General features: G+C 42.8%; 1 protein-coding gene and 1 non-coding gene across 2 annotated transcripts in view; both read right to left on the bottom strand.

Annotated features, from left to right (window-relative positions):
* PDLIM1 (PDZ and LIM domain 1) overlaps nucleotides 1–17,460 on the bottom strand; it is a 57,880-nt gene that overhangs the window by 36,413 nt on the left and 4,007 nt on the right. The window contains exon 2 of the mRNA XM_035268525.3: nucleotides 731–882. Coding sequence (XP_035124416.1) covers nucleotides 731–882 — 152 coding nt within the window. The remainder of the gene's footprint in view (nucleotides 1–730; nucleotides 883–17,460) is intronic.
* LOC118146486 (U6 spliceosomal RNA) lies at nucleotides 7,702–7,808 on the bottom strand. The gene has a single exon (XR_004732346.1). It is a non-coding gene; the product is annotated as a U6 spliceosomal RNA (small nuclear RNA).

A 17,460-nucleotide genomic window follows, 5' to 3' on the forward strand; every position in this document is an offset into this window, starting at 1 on the left:
GGCTAATTTTTGAATGTTTAGTAGAGAAAAGGTTTCACAATGTTGGCCAGGCTGGTCTCAAACTCCAGACATGGGAATCAAGTGATTCGCCCTCCTCAGCCTCCCAAAGTGCTGGGATTACAGGCAGAGCCATCACACCTGGCCAGGACATTTTTCTTACTCAAAATTTTAGTTAGTTGAGTTGGATCAAGTGAAAATGCAGATATCTTATTGAAAGAAGCCCACATCATAAGAAGCACTGTGAAATTAGAGGGAGGCCCAGGCACGGTGGCTCATGCCTGTAATCCCAGCACTTTGAGGGGCCAAGGTAGGTGGAGGCCAATCACCTGAGGTCAGGAGTTCGAGGCCAGCCTAGCCAACATGGTGAAATCCCATCTCTACTAAGAATATAAAAATTAGCCAGTTGTGGCGCACATCTGTAAAACCAGCTACTCAGGAGGCTGAGGCAAGAGAAACACTTGAACCCGGGAGGCCGAGGTTGCAGTGAGCTGAGATTGCACCACTGCACTCCAGCCTCAGCAACAGAGTAAGACTCTGTCTCAAAAATAATAATAATAATAATAATAATAATAATAGAGGGGAAATAAGCAATCTGAAGTTCAAATGTCACAAACCTATACATGACACTGAGCTGGGAGGCCTGGGGGATTCTGAGATAGGGAAGGCAGTCCCTCCCCACAAACAGCTTCTAGTCAATCACAAATGAGCAAAACGTTTCCACAGGCTTCACCTGGCTACAGTGAGAGTCATGTTGTCTACACAGCCTTTGATCCTGTTCTGAGCTTCCAAGTGCGTCATATTGCTAGTATTCTCCCCATCAATGGCTGTGATTACATCTCCAATACATAAATCAGCTAGAGCTGCCTTGCTTCCAGGAGTGACCTAGAAAAAAAAGGGAGAGCAGGCTAGTTACTACTTGTCTCCAAACCACTAAGTTACCACCAGGTTAAGTATTCACTGATACGGAGCAACGCCCTGAAAAAGAAAAGAGGGCTGAAATCATAAGCTTAAATAGTAACAATCATTTGTGTTATCATCTACCAAGGTGCTTTTCTAATATGGTCTTATTTTATCCTTACAGTGACCTTGTAAGAAAGGAGGACAAATAGCAGCCCCCATTTCAGAGACCTGGAACTGAGGCTTAGAAAGACCTGTGACTTACCCAGGATCACCCAACTAGTATATTATTATATTACTAATCCTCCAATTAGTGTATTACTGAGCCAGAACACAAACCCTGAACAGATCTGATGTCCTTCCCACTGAACCATGTTTGCTTCCTTAAAATTACTTAACAATTACAATTTTAAAAAACACACGCATTTAGAGAACATTGTGATAACATCCTATTTCTTTAAAAATCTTAATAATGTTATATATGTAAAAGAAAGTAGAAACACTGCACACAAAACTGTTCACAGTTACACAGTTTTGCAATGTTTCTTACAATAATACTGAATTACTTTTTAATTTAAAAATTGTTAGCCAGGCATGGTAACTCACGCCTGTAATCCCACCATTTTGGGAGGCCAAGGTAGGCGGATCACCTGAGGTCAGGAATTTGAGACCAACCTGGCCAACATGGTGAAATCTCAACTCTACTAAAAATATAAAAAAATTATTTGGGTGTGAGCTCAGCTACTCAGGAGGCTGAAGCAGGAGGATCGCTTGAACCCAGAGGTGGAGGCTGCAGTGAGCCAAGATCTCAGCACTGTACCACAGCAGGCAATAGAGCAAGATTCTGTCTTAAAAAATAATAATAATAAAATAAAAATTTTTTAAACTTGTTAAAAGCAATCAAGGATATGCTAAAGTATGGTGGTATAGGTTTATACTGGTTTACTCTCCCAGAATGACTAGGGTCATCCCGTATAGGTGGCTGGCATTCTGCAAGCTATGCTTCTATTTTTTTTTTTTTTTTTTTTGAGACAGAGTCTCTGTCACTCAGGCTGGAGTGCAGTGGCACGATCTCAGCTCACTGCCACTTCCGCCTCCGGGGTTCAAGCAATTCTCCTGCCTCAGTCTCCTGAGTAGCTGGTACTACAGGTGCTTACCACCGTGTCCGGCCAATTTTTGTATTTTTAGTAGAGATGGGGTTTCACCATGTTGGCCAGGATGGTCTCAATCTCTTTTTTTTTTTTTTTTTTTTGAGACAGAGTTTCACTCTCATTACCCAGGCTGGAGTGCAAAGGCGCGATCTCGGCTCACCGCAACCTCCGCCTCCTGGGTTCAGGCAATTCTCCTGCCTCAGCCTCCCGAGTAGCTGGGATTACAGGCACGTGCCACCATGCCCAGCTAATTTTTTATATTTTTAGTAGAGACGGGGTTTCACCATGTTGACCAGGATGGTCTCGATCTCTTGACCTCGTGATCCACCCGCCTCGGCCTCCCAAAGTGCTGGGATTACAGACGTGAGCCACCGCGCCCAGTCGGTCACGATCTCTTGACCTCATGATCCACCTACCTCAGCCTCCCAAAGTGCTGGGATTACTGGCATGAGCCACTGCACTGGGAGCTGTTGCTTCTAAAACCAGTGGTTCCAAATTGATAGATCACTGATGCTTGGGGGAAGGCAATCAATTACTGCCATAGGTCCTTAAATTCATCTGCCTATGGAGAAATACATGAGGACACAATACATATCACTGATGTACAACTATATTTCTCAAGAGAATACAGATGCTGTTATGACGAACAAGATCCAAACTCTTTTTGAAATAGTACTCACTTCAGAGTACTATTTCTAACCAAGGTATCTAGTTAGATTTTCTAAACCAAGGTATACTAAAAACATTACTATCATCATCCCAGGGTAAGTTCACATTTTTTCCACATTACAAGACCTTCCTGGATAGGAATTCCAAGCCCCTCAGGAGCAGGGTGGCAGTAACATCCCCAGGCTCCCAGTCCCCACAGGGCTCTAGCCACCCTTTGGGGAAGGCCCTTGACTCTCGGGATCCAACTGAGAAAGATCTTGTGAACACCTGGGTTTCTCCTCATGACTGAACCACAGGTAACAGGTTCGTCAAGGCACCAAACCAGGACACACAATTTGGGCCCTAAACCTCCATATCTGATGCAGTTTTCAGCAGCTACAGTTTCCAATTAGCCCTCAGCGCAGCTGGTTTGGTGTCACTATTATGGTGCATTCCCCATCAGCACTCTGACCCCATAAAATGAGGACAAAACAAGTTGATCCTTGAGGTCCCTTCTGGCCTGTACATACTATGACTTTATCAGGCAAAACTCTCCTGGAATGTGGCAGGATGTGGAAACCAGTATTGAGATCGTGACCTCCCAACCCTTTCGGGCTTTCCCATCATTTGTTTACCAGAGATCTGGGTTTTAGGAAACGAAAGCCTCTTGATTTGAGGTTCCCATCTTCCCCCTTATCCAGCCACCGAGACAGGACTTTTTATCCCAGCAAGCACAGGCAGCTCTCATTTCAATCAACAATGGGGAGTTAGCTTCTGAGTCATCCAGCTCGTGCAATAAAAAAAGCATTCCTCTCATTTTCCAGCCTATCGTCCTGAGATGGCTGATCTGGCACATCTTCATATACATTTCACTGTTACTAAAGGACAACACAGCCTCATTTTTTAAATGGCCGAAGGCATCACTTTATCTGGGATTGGCAGTGGTTCTTGACTGGCAAACTCTAACTCCAAGGAGAGCAGCCTGAATCAAGGAGGATAATGCCTGATTAAACTCATTTATCATGGCTAAATCTAGCAGTTTCAAAGAGCAGTCCCCTTCGAACAAAATCCAAAATCTTTAACAAGGCAACTAAAGCCAATGCCTCCCTCCCCAACCACATCATGCCTCTTCCCCACTGGGCTCCAGCTACAGGGCCACAAAACTTTCACACCTGCTTTTACCTCTGCCTGATTAACTTCTCATCTTCCAGGTGTCTGTGTAAAAAACCCTTCTTCTTAAAGAGGCCTTCCCTGACCTCCAGCTTATACCCTCACAGTCATCCTTTTAATACATTTGGTTTTACTTCATGGCACTGGTCACTTTGTTTGCAAACCTCTTTGGTGGGTTTGCTTGTTTCATGTTGAAAGACCTACTCAGCAGCAAGGATTCTGTCTGCCTTCTGTGCTGTGATTTGCAAAAATTTTAACAGTAATCTCCAAACTGTGCTTGGTCATTCCTGGGCATCAGCAAAGCTAACTTTGGGAGTGTAGTTTGACTGATAGAAACACTTTCCAAATCTAAACTGTCTTTGTATAATTAATGAAAGGCCACCAGGTTAGGAGGATGAGAGGGGCCGGAATTCTGCTAAGATGCAGGCATAGTTAAATGATTACCAGCTATTATTCCAGAGCTCACAATATTTGCAACTTCCCCATTGTAGAACCTAAGACTGAATAACATCCCTATTGTAGAACCTAAGATTGGCTTTTCTCAATGTCCTTTCAGGCTTCTGCGTTTCTGACCACCGGATGCCCCCCCACCAAGAAGCAAACTCAACACACCATTTTCCACACCCCTGTGATGGCATCCCCCACCAATCAGCATTCACCTTCCCTAGCCCCCTGCCTGCCAAACTATCTTTGAAAAGCCCTAGCCCTCAACTTTCATGGAGGCTGATTTGAGTAATAATAAAATTTTAGTATTCCAGCTCCACGTGTATTAATTTCCCTAGTTCAAATCTCGTCTTGATAAATCAGCTCTATCTGGGCAATGGGCAAGAACGCATTGAGCAGTTACAATATCCTCAGGACTCAATAACTGGAACACTGTAGGTGCTCAATAAATATCTGTATAAGAAATGAATGGCTCTAAAACACCTAGTGTTGTTAAAAATGTAATCAGGCTGCTTCATTGTATCATTTAAAATGTTTGATTTCAAAAACATTAAAAATATTTTTATTTCAAAAATCAAATAATCATTTCCCTCTACATTGTTGTCCTGAAGCATGACCACTCACAAAACTAAAATAATGAGATTGGAACTGGAGAGGTTGAGAAGATGAAAAAGAAGTTTCCTTTCACTCATTTATACTGAACTGCTGAGAAGTCCAGAATCTCCAGCATTTGGTTCCACCTGCTGTGTGGGAGACACATTTCAGCTAAGTATATCCCAACAGGTCCAGGACAAGCCAGAACCAGTCTTAGGAGCCCCAAGCCTGAGTAATTGAGGTCTGGTCATCCTATCTTTCAGTCTACTTTCTTTCTTTTTTTTTTTTTTTTTTTTTAAGCCAAACAGGTAAGAAGCCAAAGGAAATCTCAGAAAGTCACAAGACAACATCAGATAGGACTTGAAAGAAATTACACGTACAGATTAAGTTCACATTCTTTTATGAACTATCTTTTTCGTGGATAAAAATTGGATGTAAACAAATTATGGGATTTGCCTTTTCCAAAGCCCTTTCATATACAATCTCCTATTTGAGATAATAATATGTTTACCTCACCACCAACATAATAAACTTTACAGATGAGGAAATTGATATTCAGAGAAATTGTGAGTGGTTCAAGTTTACACAGCTAAAGGCTGAGCCTGAACTTGAAAGGCTCTCATTGCAAATTCCATTCCTTTTTGCTTTAGCACACTGCCACAAGCAGAGGCTCCAAACCCAACTGTCGAAGCCAAAAAAATATCCAGGAGATTCATCTGCAGTGGCCTTCTACATAGGACCTTGAGTGTCAAAAACTCCTGCTGGCTAAGTGCCTCCCCCTCACAGGACAGTCACTCCCCCACCCTGTACTGATCTGGGGCCCAGTAACCCCACCCCTTATAAAATATACAAATGATAACACAGAGGTCACAAGGGCTACAGGAGAGAAGGCCTGTGCCTCCAACACTGGGTAGTTCCTGTCTTGAATGGTGGACCCAATCCTTGCCACATACTATTTATCACAATCATTATCATGATGACAACTATCAGTTAATGAGCATTTATGTACCAAGCATGATAAGGTTTTTAGCAAGGGTTAACTCACCAATATTCAGGTGATGCTATCAGACAGTCAATGTTATCTGCATCATTACAGATGATGAAATGGTGGAACAGGAGTTAAGCAGTTTGCCTGAGGTTGCACAGCTGGTGAGCGGCAGGCCGCAGCAGGCTCCAGAGCTCACTCACTTAACCAACCAGGCCATACTATCTGTTTTCATTTCCTCTTGACCATCAAGTTCCATCAGAACCAGCTTATAATGGAGTCAGCTTCAATTTCTTAAAAACGAAAACTTCTGGGCCAGGCATGGTGGCTCATGCCTATAATCCCAGCACTGCGGGAGACCAAGGTCAGTGGCATGCCTTGAGCTCTGGAGTTCGAGACTAGCCTGGGCAACATGGTGAAACCCCGTTGCTACAAAGTACAAAAAAAAAAGTGTGCCAGATGTGTGCATGCCTGTAGTACCAGTTACTCAGGAGGCTGAGATGAGAGGATGGCTTGTGCCCAGGAGGTGGAGGCTGCAGTGAGCTGAGATCGTGCCACTGAAAGCCAGCCTGGGTGACAGAGTGAGACCTTGTCTCAGAAAAAGAAAAAAAAATTATATACTCATCCCTATTAGTTCAATGAACATCCCATTGCCAGCCTTCTTTTCCAGAGATCATACAACTAGATCACACAACTCTTGTTGCATAAGAATAAATTGAGACAGGTACAGTGGCTCATGCCTATGATCCCAGCACTTTGGGAGGCCAAGGCGGATAGATCACATGAGCTCAGGAGTTCAAGACCAGCCTGGCCAACATGGTGAAACCCCGTCTCTACTAAAAATACAAAAATTTTGTATTGTGGTGATGCACGCTGCCTGTAATCCCAATTACTCAGGGGACTGAGACAGGAGAATTATTGAACCCTGGAGGTGGAGGTTTCAGTGAGCTGAGATTGCACCACTGCACTCCAGCCTGGGCAACAGGGTAAAATTGTCTCAAAAAAAAAAAAAAAAAAAAAAAAAAAAAATATATATATATATATATATATATAGTAAATGGGTTTAGGAACAACAATTTCCACTAGCGAACAATCTGTCATTTTCTTCACAATTCATTCTTGTGTCTCTCATTCTTTGTCCCCACCAGCACCCCCAGGCAGACACTGCTTGCTTAGAGGCCAACCTGTTCTCTACTCCAAGTTCATAATACATCTTTAAGACCTGTCCACTGCTGCCAGTCCTGAGCACATAAGAAGGTTTTTGAAGTTTAACTGCATTTCTAACTGGTGTAAATAAAGTAGGATGATGATGTAGCTCTACCACTTTTTTCCACTTACATTTAAATAACTACACACCTAAGGGACACTACTATTATACAGAACTGGATGCATACCCATCGGCCATGACAAACAAAAAGATAACCCTCCTTGGCCGGGAGCAGTGTTCATGCCTGTAATCCCAGCACTTTGGGAGGCTGAGGCGGGTGGATCACCTAAGGTCAGGAGTATGAGGCCAGCCTGACCAACATGGAGAAATCCATGTCTCTACTAAAAATACAAAAATTAGCCAGGTGTGGTAGCACATGCCTGAAATCCCAGCTACTCAGAAGGCTGGGGCAGGAGAATCACTTGAACCCAGGAGGTGGAGGTTGTGGTGAGCTGAGATTGTGCCATTGCACTCAAGCCTGGGCAAAAAGAGCAAAACTCCATCTAAAAAAAAAAGATAATCCTCCTCCTCAGTGATAATAGCATGTTTCTACTTCATCCCTCTCCTGTTCCCTCCTTCTCTCTCTCTCTCTTTTTTTTTTTTTTTAACACATGGAACACTTCACAAATTTGTGTGTCATCCTTGTGCAGGGGCCATGGTAATCTTCTCTGTATCCTTCCAATATTAGTATACGTGCTGCCAAAGTGAGCACCCCTCCTTCTCTCTCTGCTCATTCACTTATCAGACATCCTTATGTACATTCTGAAAGACATTGTAACTTGTTCATTAATAATATGTGGTTTCTGGAGTCAGATGGCCAGGGATCAAGACCTGCTTGACTTGTAAGCTAAGTGTCCTTGGGCAGGATATTTTACCTCTGTGTAAACAAGGATTCAACAAGGATGAAAAGAACAGCTTTGACATCAGAAGGCTATTGTGAGGATTACGTGAGGTGACTCAGGCAGGGTCCCCACTGTCAGGGCTCTAGAAATGTGAGCTATTATTTGTAGATTCCAGGAACCACACAAGGAACCAGAATGCAGCTGCGAAAAGGGTAGTGCCTGCCATCAAGAAGCTCACAATCTCCTGGGGGAGGCAAACGTACAACAGCTGATGAGTGTTGTGCTGGAACCAAACAAGGCGATAGGAGTCTAAAGGTGGAATCACAGAACACTCCCTGGAGGAGGTGCTGCTTAAACCTCTGCAAAGCCACAACAGAAAAAAAGCAAAAGGAAAGAGCATGCCAAGTTACAAGAACATCATGTGGACTGGTATGGATGAAATTTAGCAAGTGAAGGGAGAGGAAGGGGATGAGGCTGAAGATGTAAACACAGACTAGGAGACCAACAAAGAAATTTAAACATAGCGTCTGTCATTGACTGCCTGGTTAACTGCCAAGAAACAAGCACTGAGCCTTAGCTCTGCTGAGATTAAGGTGACTGTATTTGACAGATACTCTCTAATAGCTGCTCAAAGCAGCAAACCCATTCAACGGGTCACCTGTTCAGCCTCTAGGCCAGCCATTCTGTGGCTGGCTTTCCCTAGTGGATCTTTCAGAAGGCAGTCCTACTTAAAATTGCATGTTCTACTGACAGCTAGATGGGATTCCTCTAACTCCCTGGCTCAAGACTGAAAGCTAGAGGCCCATGAAATAGTCTCAGCCCACTATCTGGTTTTTTTCTTACATTTAAATTACACGCCAATATTTATATATCAGCAAATTTCACTCAAACCCCTAGATTCTCAGCTTCTTTTGAAAAATCAGAAAATCTGGCAATTCTGGGCCTAGATTCCCTTATGGCAACAATCAGCATCAAATGAGGAGCCTCTGATCCTCTAGATGAGACACATGCTCTCCATTTAGCCACAGGCTCTACCATGCTTTACTGCCCCGACCACAGAAACCCAGTACTTGTTACCATTTATCATCATTCTTGCAGTTATTAATTTTCAGCCTACCTCACCCTCTAGTCACAACTCATTACTTACGGTGTGTAAGTTTCTAGCCATTTTTTTCCATTCTAATATACACATATAATTATGCCACCATATGACTACCTTCCTAACTCTTCTAATACAGCATGGGGAAAAAATAATTGAGCAGAGCTTGCTGGGTGAGGCAATTCGAACCCCACCTCTAATGCTTTTCCTCTCTACTGCCTTAAAGAGTGCCAGTTTTTAGGGGAAATCATTTTGGAGGTCTGGTCCATCATCATTTGTTGATTCAATCAACACACTGAGCTCTGTATGCAACATGCTGGGCTGAGTCAGAGTTTACTGTGATTATTCAGGGGAGCAAAACGTTGTCCCTGTGCTAGGGAATATAATTTGCCTTCTGTAAAATTACTAAAGCAGAAATGAAAGCAGCAAGAAAATGTAATTGTCAAACAAGACAAGCAAATTTCTTACATAATTCTCACAAGCAAAGAAACAGGTTTGGTGGGCAAAGAAAGAAAACATAGCAGAGATCCCATTCGGAGCCCACTGGGACTCAGAGATGAGGAAAAATACTCTTTACCAGGCAACTTCCTGCTGTAAACAGGCCGTATGCTTCAATTCTAGGCAACATAAACCCAATGCCAGCTTCTTAAAAATTTCATTTTTTAAAATGTTCTTTTATATATATAATATATACAGAATTTAACAAAAATGAGTAAGTATAAGCATATTAGTTCTTTTTAGTAAATTTTCTTTTTAAAAAAGCAAATTTTAGCCCAGGTACAGAGCTCACACCTGTAACCCCAGCTCTTTGGGAGACGAAGGTGAGTGGATCACTAGAGGTCAGGAGTTCAAGACCAGCCTGGCCAACATGTCAAAACCCCATCTCTACTAAAAATACAAACTATTTAGCTGGGCATGGTGGCAGGTGCCTATAATCCCAGCTATTCAGGAGGCCGAGGGAGGAGAATCACTTGAACCCAGGAGGCAGAGGTTGCAGTGAGCCAAGATCACACTACACTCCAGCATGCGTGATAGAACAAGACTCCATCTCAAAAAAAAAAATTTTTTTTTAACTCTTACATTGCTCCTAGCCCCTTCATACAAATGAGTTTGTGACCACTGGCTCAGTTTAAAAGTTATGGAAAGCACATTTATATGTAGAAATATTTATGACTAGGATTACCAAATGTCCTGATTTGTCCAAAACAGTGACCGGTTTTCCCAGCTTAATTATCAAGAGCACCCCATTTCATTCTCTGAAGTACTCCAGCCTGGATAATAAATAATACTGTTGCCTTTTTGACAGACGTGGGGGTTTTAACCAAATATTTGTCAATGGTTTAAATGGTTCTAATGCCGAGGTTTTTGTTTTCTTTTGTTTTATTTCTTTTTCTTGAGGGAAGAACTGTCTTTATTCAGAAGGTTTATTTGCGGACAGGACTACAGGTCAATTTCCTGACTCTTCATGGAACATCAACTTTCCCCCTTGGAGTTGGCACCTAAACCTCAGGCCAGAAATCAACCCCACTCACCAATACTCAGGCAACTGTGATATTTGCAAGGGTGAGGCAATGATTTTGAAACAGGTTGGTCATCAGATCCCACGGGGGCAGGGATTAAAAATATAGATAGAGGCCAAGCACAGTGGCTTACACCTGTAATCCCAGCATTTTGGGAGGCTGAGGCGGGCAGATCACCTGAGGTCAGGAGTTCGACACCAGCCTGACCAGCATGGAGAAACCCCATCTCTACTAAAAATACAAAATTAGCCGGGCATTTTGGTACATGCCTGTAATCCCAGCTACTCGAGAAGCTGAGGCAGGAGAATCGCTTGAGCCTGGGAGGCAGAGGTTGTGGTGAGCCAAGATCGTGCCATAGTACTCCAGCCTGGGCAACAAGAGTGAAACTCCATCTCAAAAAAAAAAAAAAACAGCTAGAGCTCCATACCCCATCTCAGCTCCACCAAAGTCAGACTATACAGTGAGACCCAAGAACCCATACCTTTTTAAAGCTTCCCAGAAAATGTTAATGCTCATCAGGTTTGGAAACACCAAGAGAGATGATGACTATCTTTTCCCCTTTTCTCTTCCTGAATGCAGTTAACGTCACCAGGTAGACAAAAAGCAATTAGACCCTAAAATCTTAGCTCCTCCAGAAACACCTTCAAGGGCAGAACTTACACTCCTTTAAAATACATAGAAAATCCTTGAAAGGAATATCCATTAGAACAATATTTCTCTTATCTCTTACCAAAACAGACTTAAAAAAAAAAAATAGGCCAGGAAGGGATGGCGTATGCCTGTATCCCAGCACTTTGGGAGGCCACAGCAGGAGGATTGCTTAAGCCCAGGAGCTTAAACTAGCCTGGGTGACACAGTCAAACCCTGTCTCTACAATAAATTAAAAATTAGCCAGGCATGCAGTCCCAGCTACTCGGGGAGGCTGAGGTGGGAGGATTGCTTAAGCTGGAGGAGATCAAGGTTGCAGTTAGCGATGACGGCACCACTACACTCCAGCATGGGCATCAGAGCAGGATGCTGTCTCAAACAAAAACGAACAAACAAATACAACCCCTATAATGTTGGTTTGCACCCTGAAAATGCTATGCAAATGTAGCATTGTATAAGTAATTTTGTTGTTGTTTTTTTCTAAAATAGAGATGGGGTCTCGCTGTGTTGGCCAGGGTGGTGTTGAACTCCTGGCCTCAAGCAATCCTCACATCTCGGCCTTCCCAAGTGCTGGTTTCACAGGCATGAGCCAATGTGTCTATCCAGCAGAAGTATAATAATTCCAAACAAGATATCTAAATAACCTGTGGTTCCTATTTTCCTGTGGCCAGAAAACTCACAGCTAAATGTAGTGTGCAATTACAGAACCAACTGATTTAAAGTTCCTGGCACATCTCTCTTCTTTCCTCTTCTATGTTCCACTTTTTTGTTAGCTCTTATGTGTGTTCTGGTGTTCTAAATATGGTAAATATGTTTTGGTGTTGTCAGTCGCCTTAAATCCATCCGACGAGTAAGTGAAAGAGACAGCCTAAATAATGACAGTTACAATTCAGCATTATATACACCTGGGATAAAGAAATGTGAGATTCAAGTTCAATCTCAATGCTATGTGACTTTAAGCATAATCTCTGCTGATTTAATAGCTGTGTCAAGGTATTTGGGTAGAAACATAACAGATTCTAAACTGGGGATAAAGCAGAACCCGGTCCTGCAAAGAGGCCATTTAGATGTGGAATTTGAACTCTCCTTAGCCGAATCTTCTGACTCAGTTTGTTTGTGGGCGGAGGCTACGGCAGACTTCACAGCTGCACTCTAGCTGCAAAAGCTCTATGTGCTTATACAGGGTGACCTGAAAAGACAAAACAGTTTCAAAATGTTCTTGGTTAGTCTATAACCATTGACTCAGGGAAATAAGGCAATAAAATAGGGTAGGTCCTTGTAGATAAATTGCGCCTTAATTCATCACACTGCATGGTGCCAAAAGAAGTTATTAGTGCTAAGGGGTGACAGTTCAAAGAGACCTGCTGTTCTCTCAGCGTGAAAGATCGACCACCATTTCTCAGATAGGAATATAACAAAGCAGGTAGCAAAATAGAATATCCTGACTAATTTCTTAAGAAGTCATCAGGGCCGGGCATAGTGGCTCATGCCTATAATCCCAGCACTTTGGGAGGCTGAGATGGGCGGATCACTTGAAGGGAGTTCAAGATCAGCCTATTCACCAAAATGGTGAAACCTCATCTCTACTAAAAATACAACAATTAGCTGGGAGTGATGGCGCATGCTTGTAATCCCAGCTGCTTGGGTGGCTGAGGTGGGAGGACCACTTGAACCCAGGAGGTGGAAGTTGCAATGAGCCAAGATCGTGCCACTGTACTCCAGTCCAGGTGACAGAGTAAGACTCCGTCAAGAAGTCAAGTTCCTCAAGTTTCCAAACAAGCTCCTATGAACCCTACATGCTTTTAAGTAACTCCAACCGTTACCACCCATAACCCAAAGCCTAAACACTCACGAAACCTTGAGTGACTTACTCTCTTTGACTCTGTATCTTCATTTAGTAAATGAAATTTATAATGCATCAACCTCATTAGGTCGTTGGAAGGATTATATGAGATTGCATTTGTAAAGAGTTCAGAACAATGCCTGACACTTAACAAACACTCAATATATAGTAGCTACCATTAATATGTGTTTAATAGTACCACTAGGCTCTCTATATATATCACCTGAATCCTCACTACAACCTTTGAAGATAAGCACTATTATTCCCACATTGTAAATGAAGACACTGAACTTTCAGGAGTTAACCTGTTCAAGAACATACAAGCTAGTAAATGGACAAGATAAGGTTTGAACCAAATCTAGCAGTTATCGAATGTACTTTTCCCTTGACATTAAGATATCTTTAATTCTTGATTTGTTACAGTAAAAATAAGGCAAAAGCCCAAAGCAATGAAGTCCAAATAGTTCGCTGCAATACAGTAAGTTGGGTTTAGAAATGCTACATGTATGGAAAAAGGTCTGGAAAGGTTTACAGCCAGCTGTTCACTGTAACACCTCTGTTCACCTCTGTAACGTAAGACTGGGGAAGCCTTTTACCTTATGCTTTCTATAGGCTTATATTGTCTGATCTTTTAAACAATTGTGTGGGCTTCTATGTAACCCTTATTGAAGCTTGACATGTATACAGTACAAATAGTAACTATATAGCTGATTGAATTTCCATATACAGAGCACACCCAAGGAAACAGCATGAGATAAGGAAACGGAACATTACCTGAACTGCTTAAACCTCCCTTATGCCCGTTTTCCGTCACTAACAACCTGGCAAAGGTCTGGCACGATCCTGACTACTAACACTGTAGATTAATTCTGTCTAATTTTATGTAACTGGAATCACACAGTATTGGCCCTTTACTCTTAGGTATGGCCTTTTTCTCTCAATGTGTGTGTGTTTCTGCTCCATGTCACTGTGCATAGTTGTAACTTTTTTACTCTGGCTGTGATGTTTTATATCATATAACTACTTATCTATTCCACTGTTGTTAGCCATGTGAACCATTTCAAATTTGGGGCTATCATGAATAGTATTGCTTGGAAAATTCTCAAACTTGTGCTTTAGCACTCATGTGGACCCAATTTCTACTGAGTATTTAACTAGGAGAACTGTTGGGTTGTATGGTATGGGTATGTTCAGCTTCAGAAGCATGAGTATTTTTTATATTTTTTAAAGAAATGGGTGCAAACCATTTGCTGCATCAACCAAATTTAATCTATCTGTATGCATTTTCTTTTTTTTTTTTTTTTTTTTTTTGAGACAGAGTCTTGATCTGTCACCCAGGCTGGAGTGCAGTAGCGCAATCTTGGCTCACTGCAACCTCTGCCTCCAGGGTTCAAGTGATTGGCTCACTGGCCTCTGTATGCATTTTCAACATCTTTATCTAAACTACATCCTATCTATGTTCTCATTGTCCTACTTTATTGAATGGTCATGTGTATAAAAATTAGTCCCTGAGTCTTCAGTCAAGAATCTGGCTCCTACAAGACCACTGTGTTCTTCAGAAAATCATTTTTAATATTTATGGCATTTACTAAGGAGACAGTGTACTACATATGGGAAAGTACAGCACAGAACTCAGCTACGGATGAGCAGCCCAGTTTACCCATGATGAGACTAACAACAGTATCAACAATCACACAGGGTGCTACCATTCATACAGGAATTAGATTTTTGGTCTTAGGTTTCATGGGTATATTGGGTTTTGGAATTAGCTTGGCTACCACAAGATGGAACTATTCACTACCTGGTCATCTTCATCTACCACAAGAACCATTCCCAAATCCCCTCCTACCCCTGCAAGCAGGTCTTTCTCTAGCCAATCCTTCCACTCCTCTGCTCTTCTGTTCTTCTCTAGCCAATCCTTCCATTCCTCTGCTCTTCTGGTTCTGTGGGCATGGAACCTCATAACTGGACTGTAAATTCTCCCAGTGGGGCCATGACTTCCAGTTTATTGTTGTTGTTGTTGTTGTTGTTGGTTTTGAGATGGAGTCTCACTCTGTAGCCCAGGATGGAGTGCAGTGGCCCAATCTCGGCTCACTGCAACCTCCACCTCCCAGTCCCAGTTCAAGCAATTCTCCTACCTCAACCTCCCAAGTAGCTGGGATTACAGGCACAAGCCACCATGTCCAGCTAATTTTTGTATTTTTTAGCAGAGACAGTGTTTCACCATGTTGGCCAGTCTGGTCTTGAACCCCTGACCTCATGATCCACCCACCTCGGCCTCCCAAAGTGCTGGGATTACAGGCGTGAGCCACCACGCCCAGCCAAACTTCCAGTTTTTCAGGAGGGACAAAGAAGGGAGATGCTGCTTTCTGAGGTACTCTGAGCTGAGGTCACCTGGCAACTGGAGATTCACCCCAGCCAACCTCAGGGACATGAGAGGCTCAAGGGTGTGGAGCCCAGGAATGTCTTATCCCTCATGTTGAAGCCTGCACCACACTTAGAACTTTTCAGAGCTGAGTAACACTGTTAGCAATGAAACATTGACAGTTACGGCTTATTAGGAGGCAGAATACAGTGATTAAAGCTGGCCTGGGAGTGAGTCTGCCTGGCTTCAATTCCCAGCTCTGCAATTGTCTGACTTTGTGCCCTGTGTCCCTCTGTAATGGGTTATGGGGAATACAGAGGAAGATACTGTAAGTGCATGCTTAGCACAGAGCAGGCACTCAAAAAATGTTAGCTGCTATTAAAATATTACTACGGCATAAAGATTAAAACTACAGGCTTGGAAGCCGGACTGCCCAGCCGAACTCCAGCTCTACCACTCACTGCTATATGATGCAGGCAATGTACTTAATGTCTCCATGCCTCAGTTCCCTCATCTGTAAAATGGGGATCTTAATCCCACCTCACAAAATATGTGTGAAGATCACTGAATGTATAATGGTCTTAGAATGGTGCCTGGCATATTAAAAGTCCTATATACATTTTAACTATGGTTATTATTGCAAGCAGATCAAATAAATATTTCTCACACGCATCTTTCAAATGTAAATGGATGCTGCTGTGATTAACAAAACACAAATTCATCTGAAACATTCCTGAATTCATAGTGTTTTCTAAATCAACTTATGATTGAAGGTACGACTAACACCATGAGATTAGGACACTCTAACAATAAAAAAGTGGGCTCAGCCCAGGCGTGGTGGCTCACGCCTGTATGCTCAGCACTTTGGGAGGCAGAGGCGGGCAAGTCACTTGAGGCTAGGAGTTCAAGGCCAGCCTGGCCAACATGGTGAAACACCATTTCTACTAAAAATACAAAAATTAGCCAGGCACAGTGACCCACACCTGTGATCCCAACTACTCAGGAGGCTGAGGCAAGAATCACTTGAACCTGGGAGATGGAGGTTGCAGTGAGCTAAGATCAGACCACTGCACTCTAACCTGGGCAACAGAGGGAGACCTTGTGTCAAAAAAAAAAAAAAAAAAAAAAGTGGGCTCTCATATTCAAATGAAAACCCCTGGGTTTGCTTGCTTGTTTATTATTTTATTTTATCTTTACCAGGAACTCAACCCAAGAGACGACATATGATTTTCCCAGGATCACCCACTGAGGTGCTCAGGACTAGAGCTCAGCTTGAGTCCCTGCCCTGGACATTGTACCAGGCACCCAATTGAAGTCCTGGAAGCTTCTCCCAGGGTTTCCCCTAAGACCTATTGGAAGTGAGACCATCCTTTAAAAATTAGTTTTCTGACATAGCCACTTTTGCTCCAGTCTCTACCCTCTCCTTTACAAGGAAGTTTAGTGGTAAATCAGCCAATGAGAAATTACTAATCTGTGCACCTGAGCTTTCCTATTTGCAAAAGGCAAAGAATGCTAGCTTTCCTCTCCTCTGTGGAGCAAGAGTAAGGCATAGCCTAAGAATGTGCCAGTCCTATCCTGGTCCCAGCACAGAGCAATTCCTTGGTGCTTTTCCCAGTCCTGGTCAGCCTAGAAGAATATGACCCCGGTGGTCAGATGACACTCTCTTCTCAGTCATCTGCCAGGCTGTAATACCCTAAAGCCATTATTCCCTCTTGCCTCCTCAAACAAATCAGCAAGGTTGGCATCAGGAGTTTGGGGAGTGGAAAGTATCTGGTCAGAGGGTGATAACATAGTGTGGTAAATCTCATGCCAGTGGGCTCAGGCATTCACTTACATGTCATTCTCTGATTTGTCCTCTTTGGCCCTCTCCCCTTAGGTCAGCTGTGAGCAGCTGAAGTCGCCAATATTTCCCAGATGATCGATTTCACAGACTAAGAGCATGCAGCACAATGGACATTAAAACATAATGAGCCTTTTTGGATGTTTCTTGCTTTTCATAATCTGACAGACAAACCCTTCTCTTTCGATCTTTAGGACGTGATATAAA

The sequence above is a fragment of the Callithrix jacchus genome, chromosome 12 (assembly GCF_049354715.1).
Source record: "Callithrix jacchus isolate 240 chromosome 12, calJac240_pri, whole genome shotgun sequence".
NCBI classification, from domain to species: domain Eukaryota; kingdom Metazoa; phylum Chordata; class Mammalia; order Primates; family Cebidae; genus Callithrix; species Callithrix jacchus.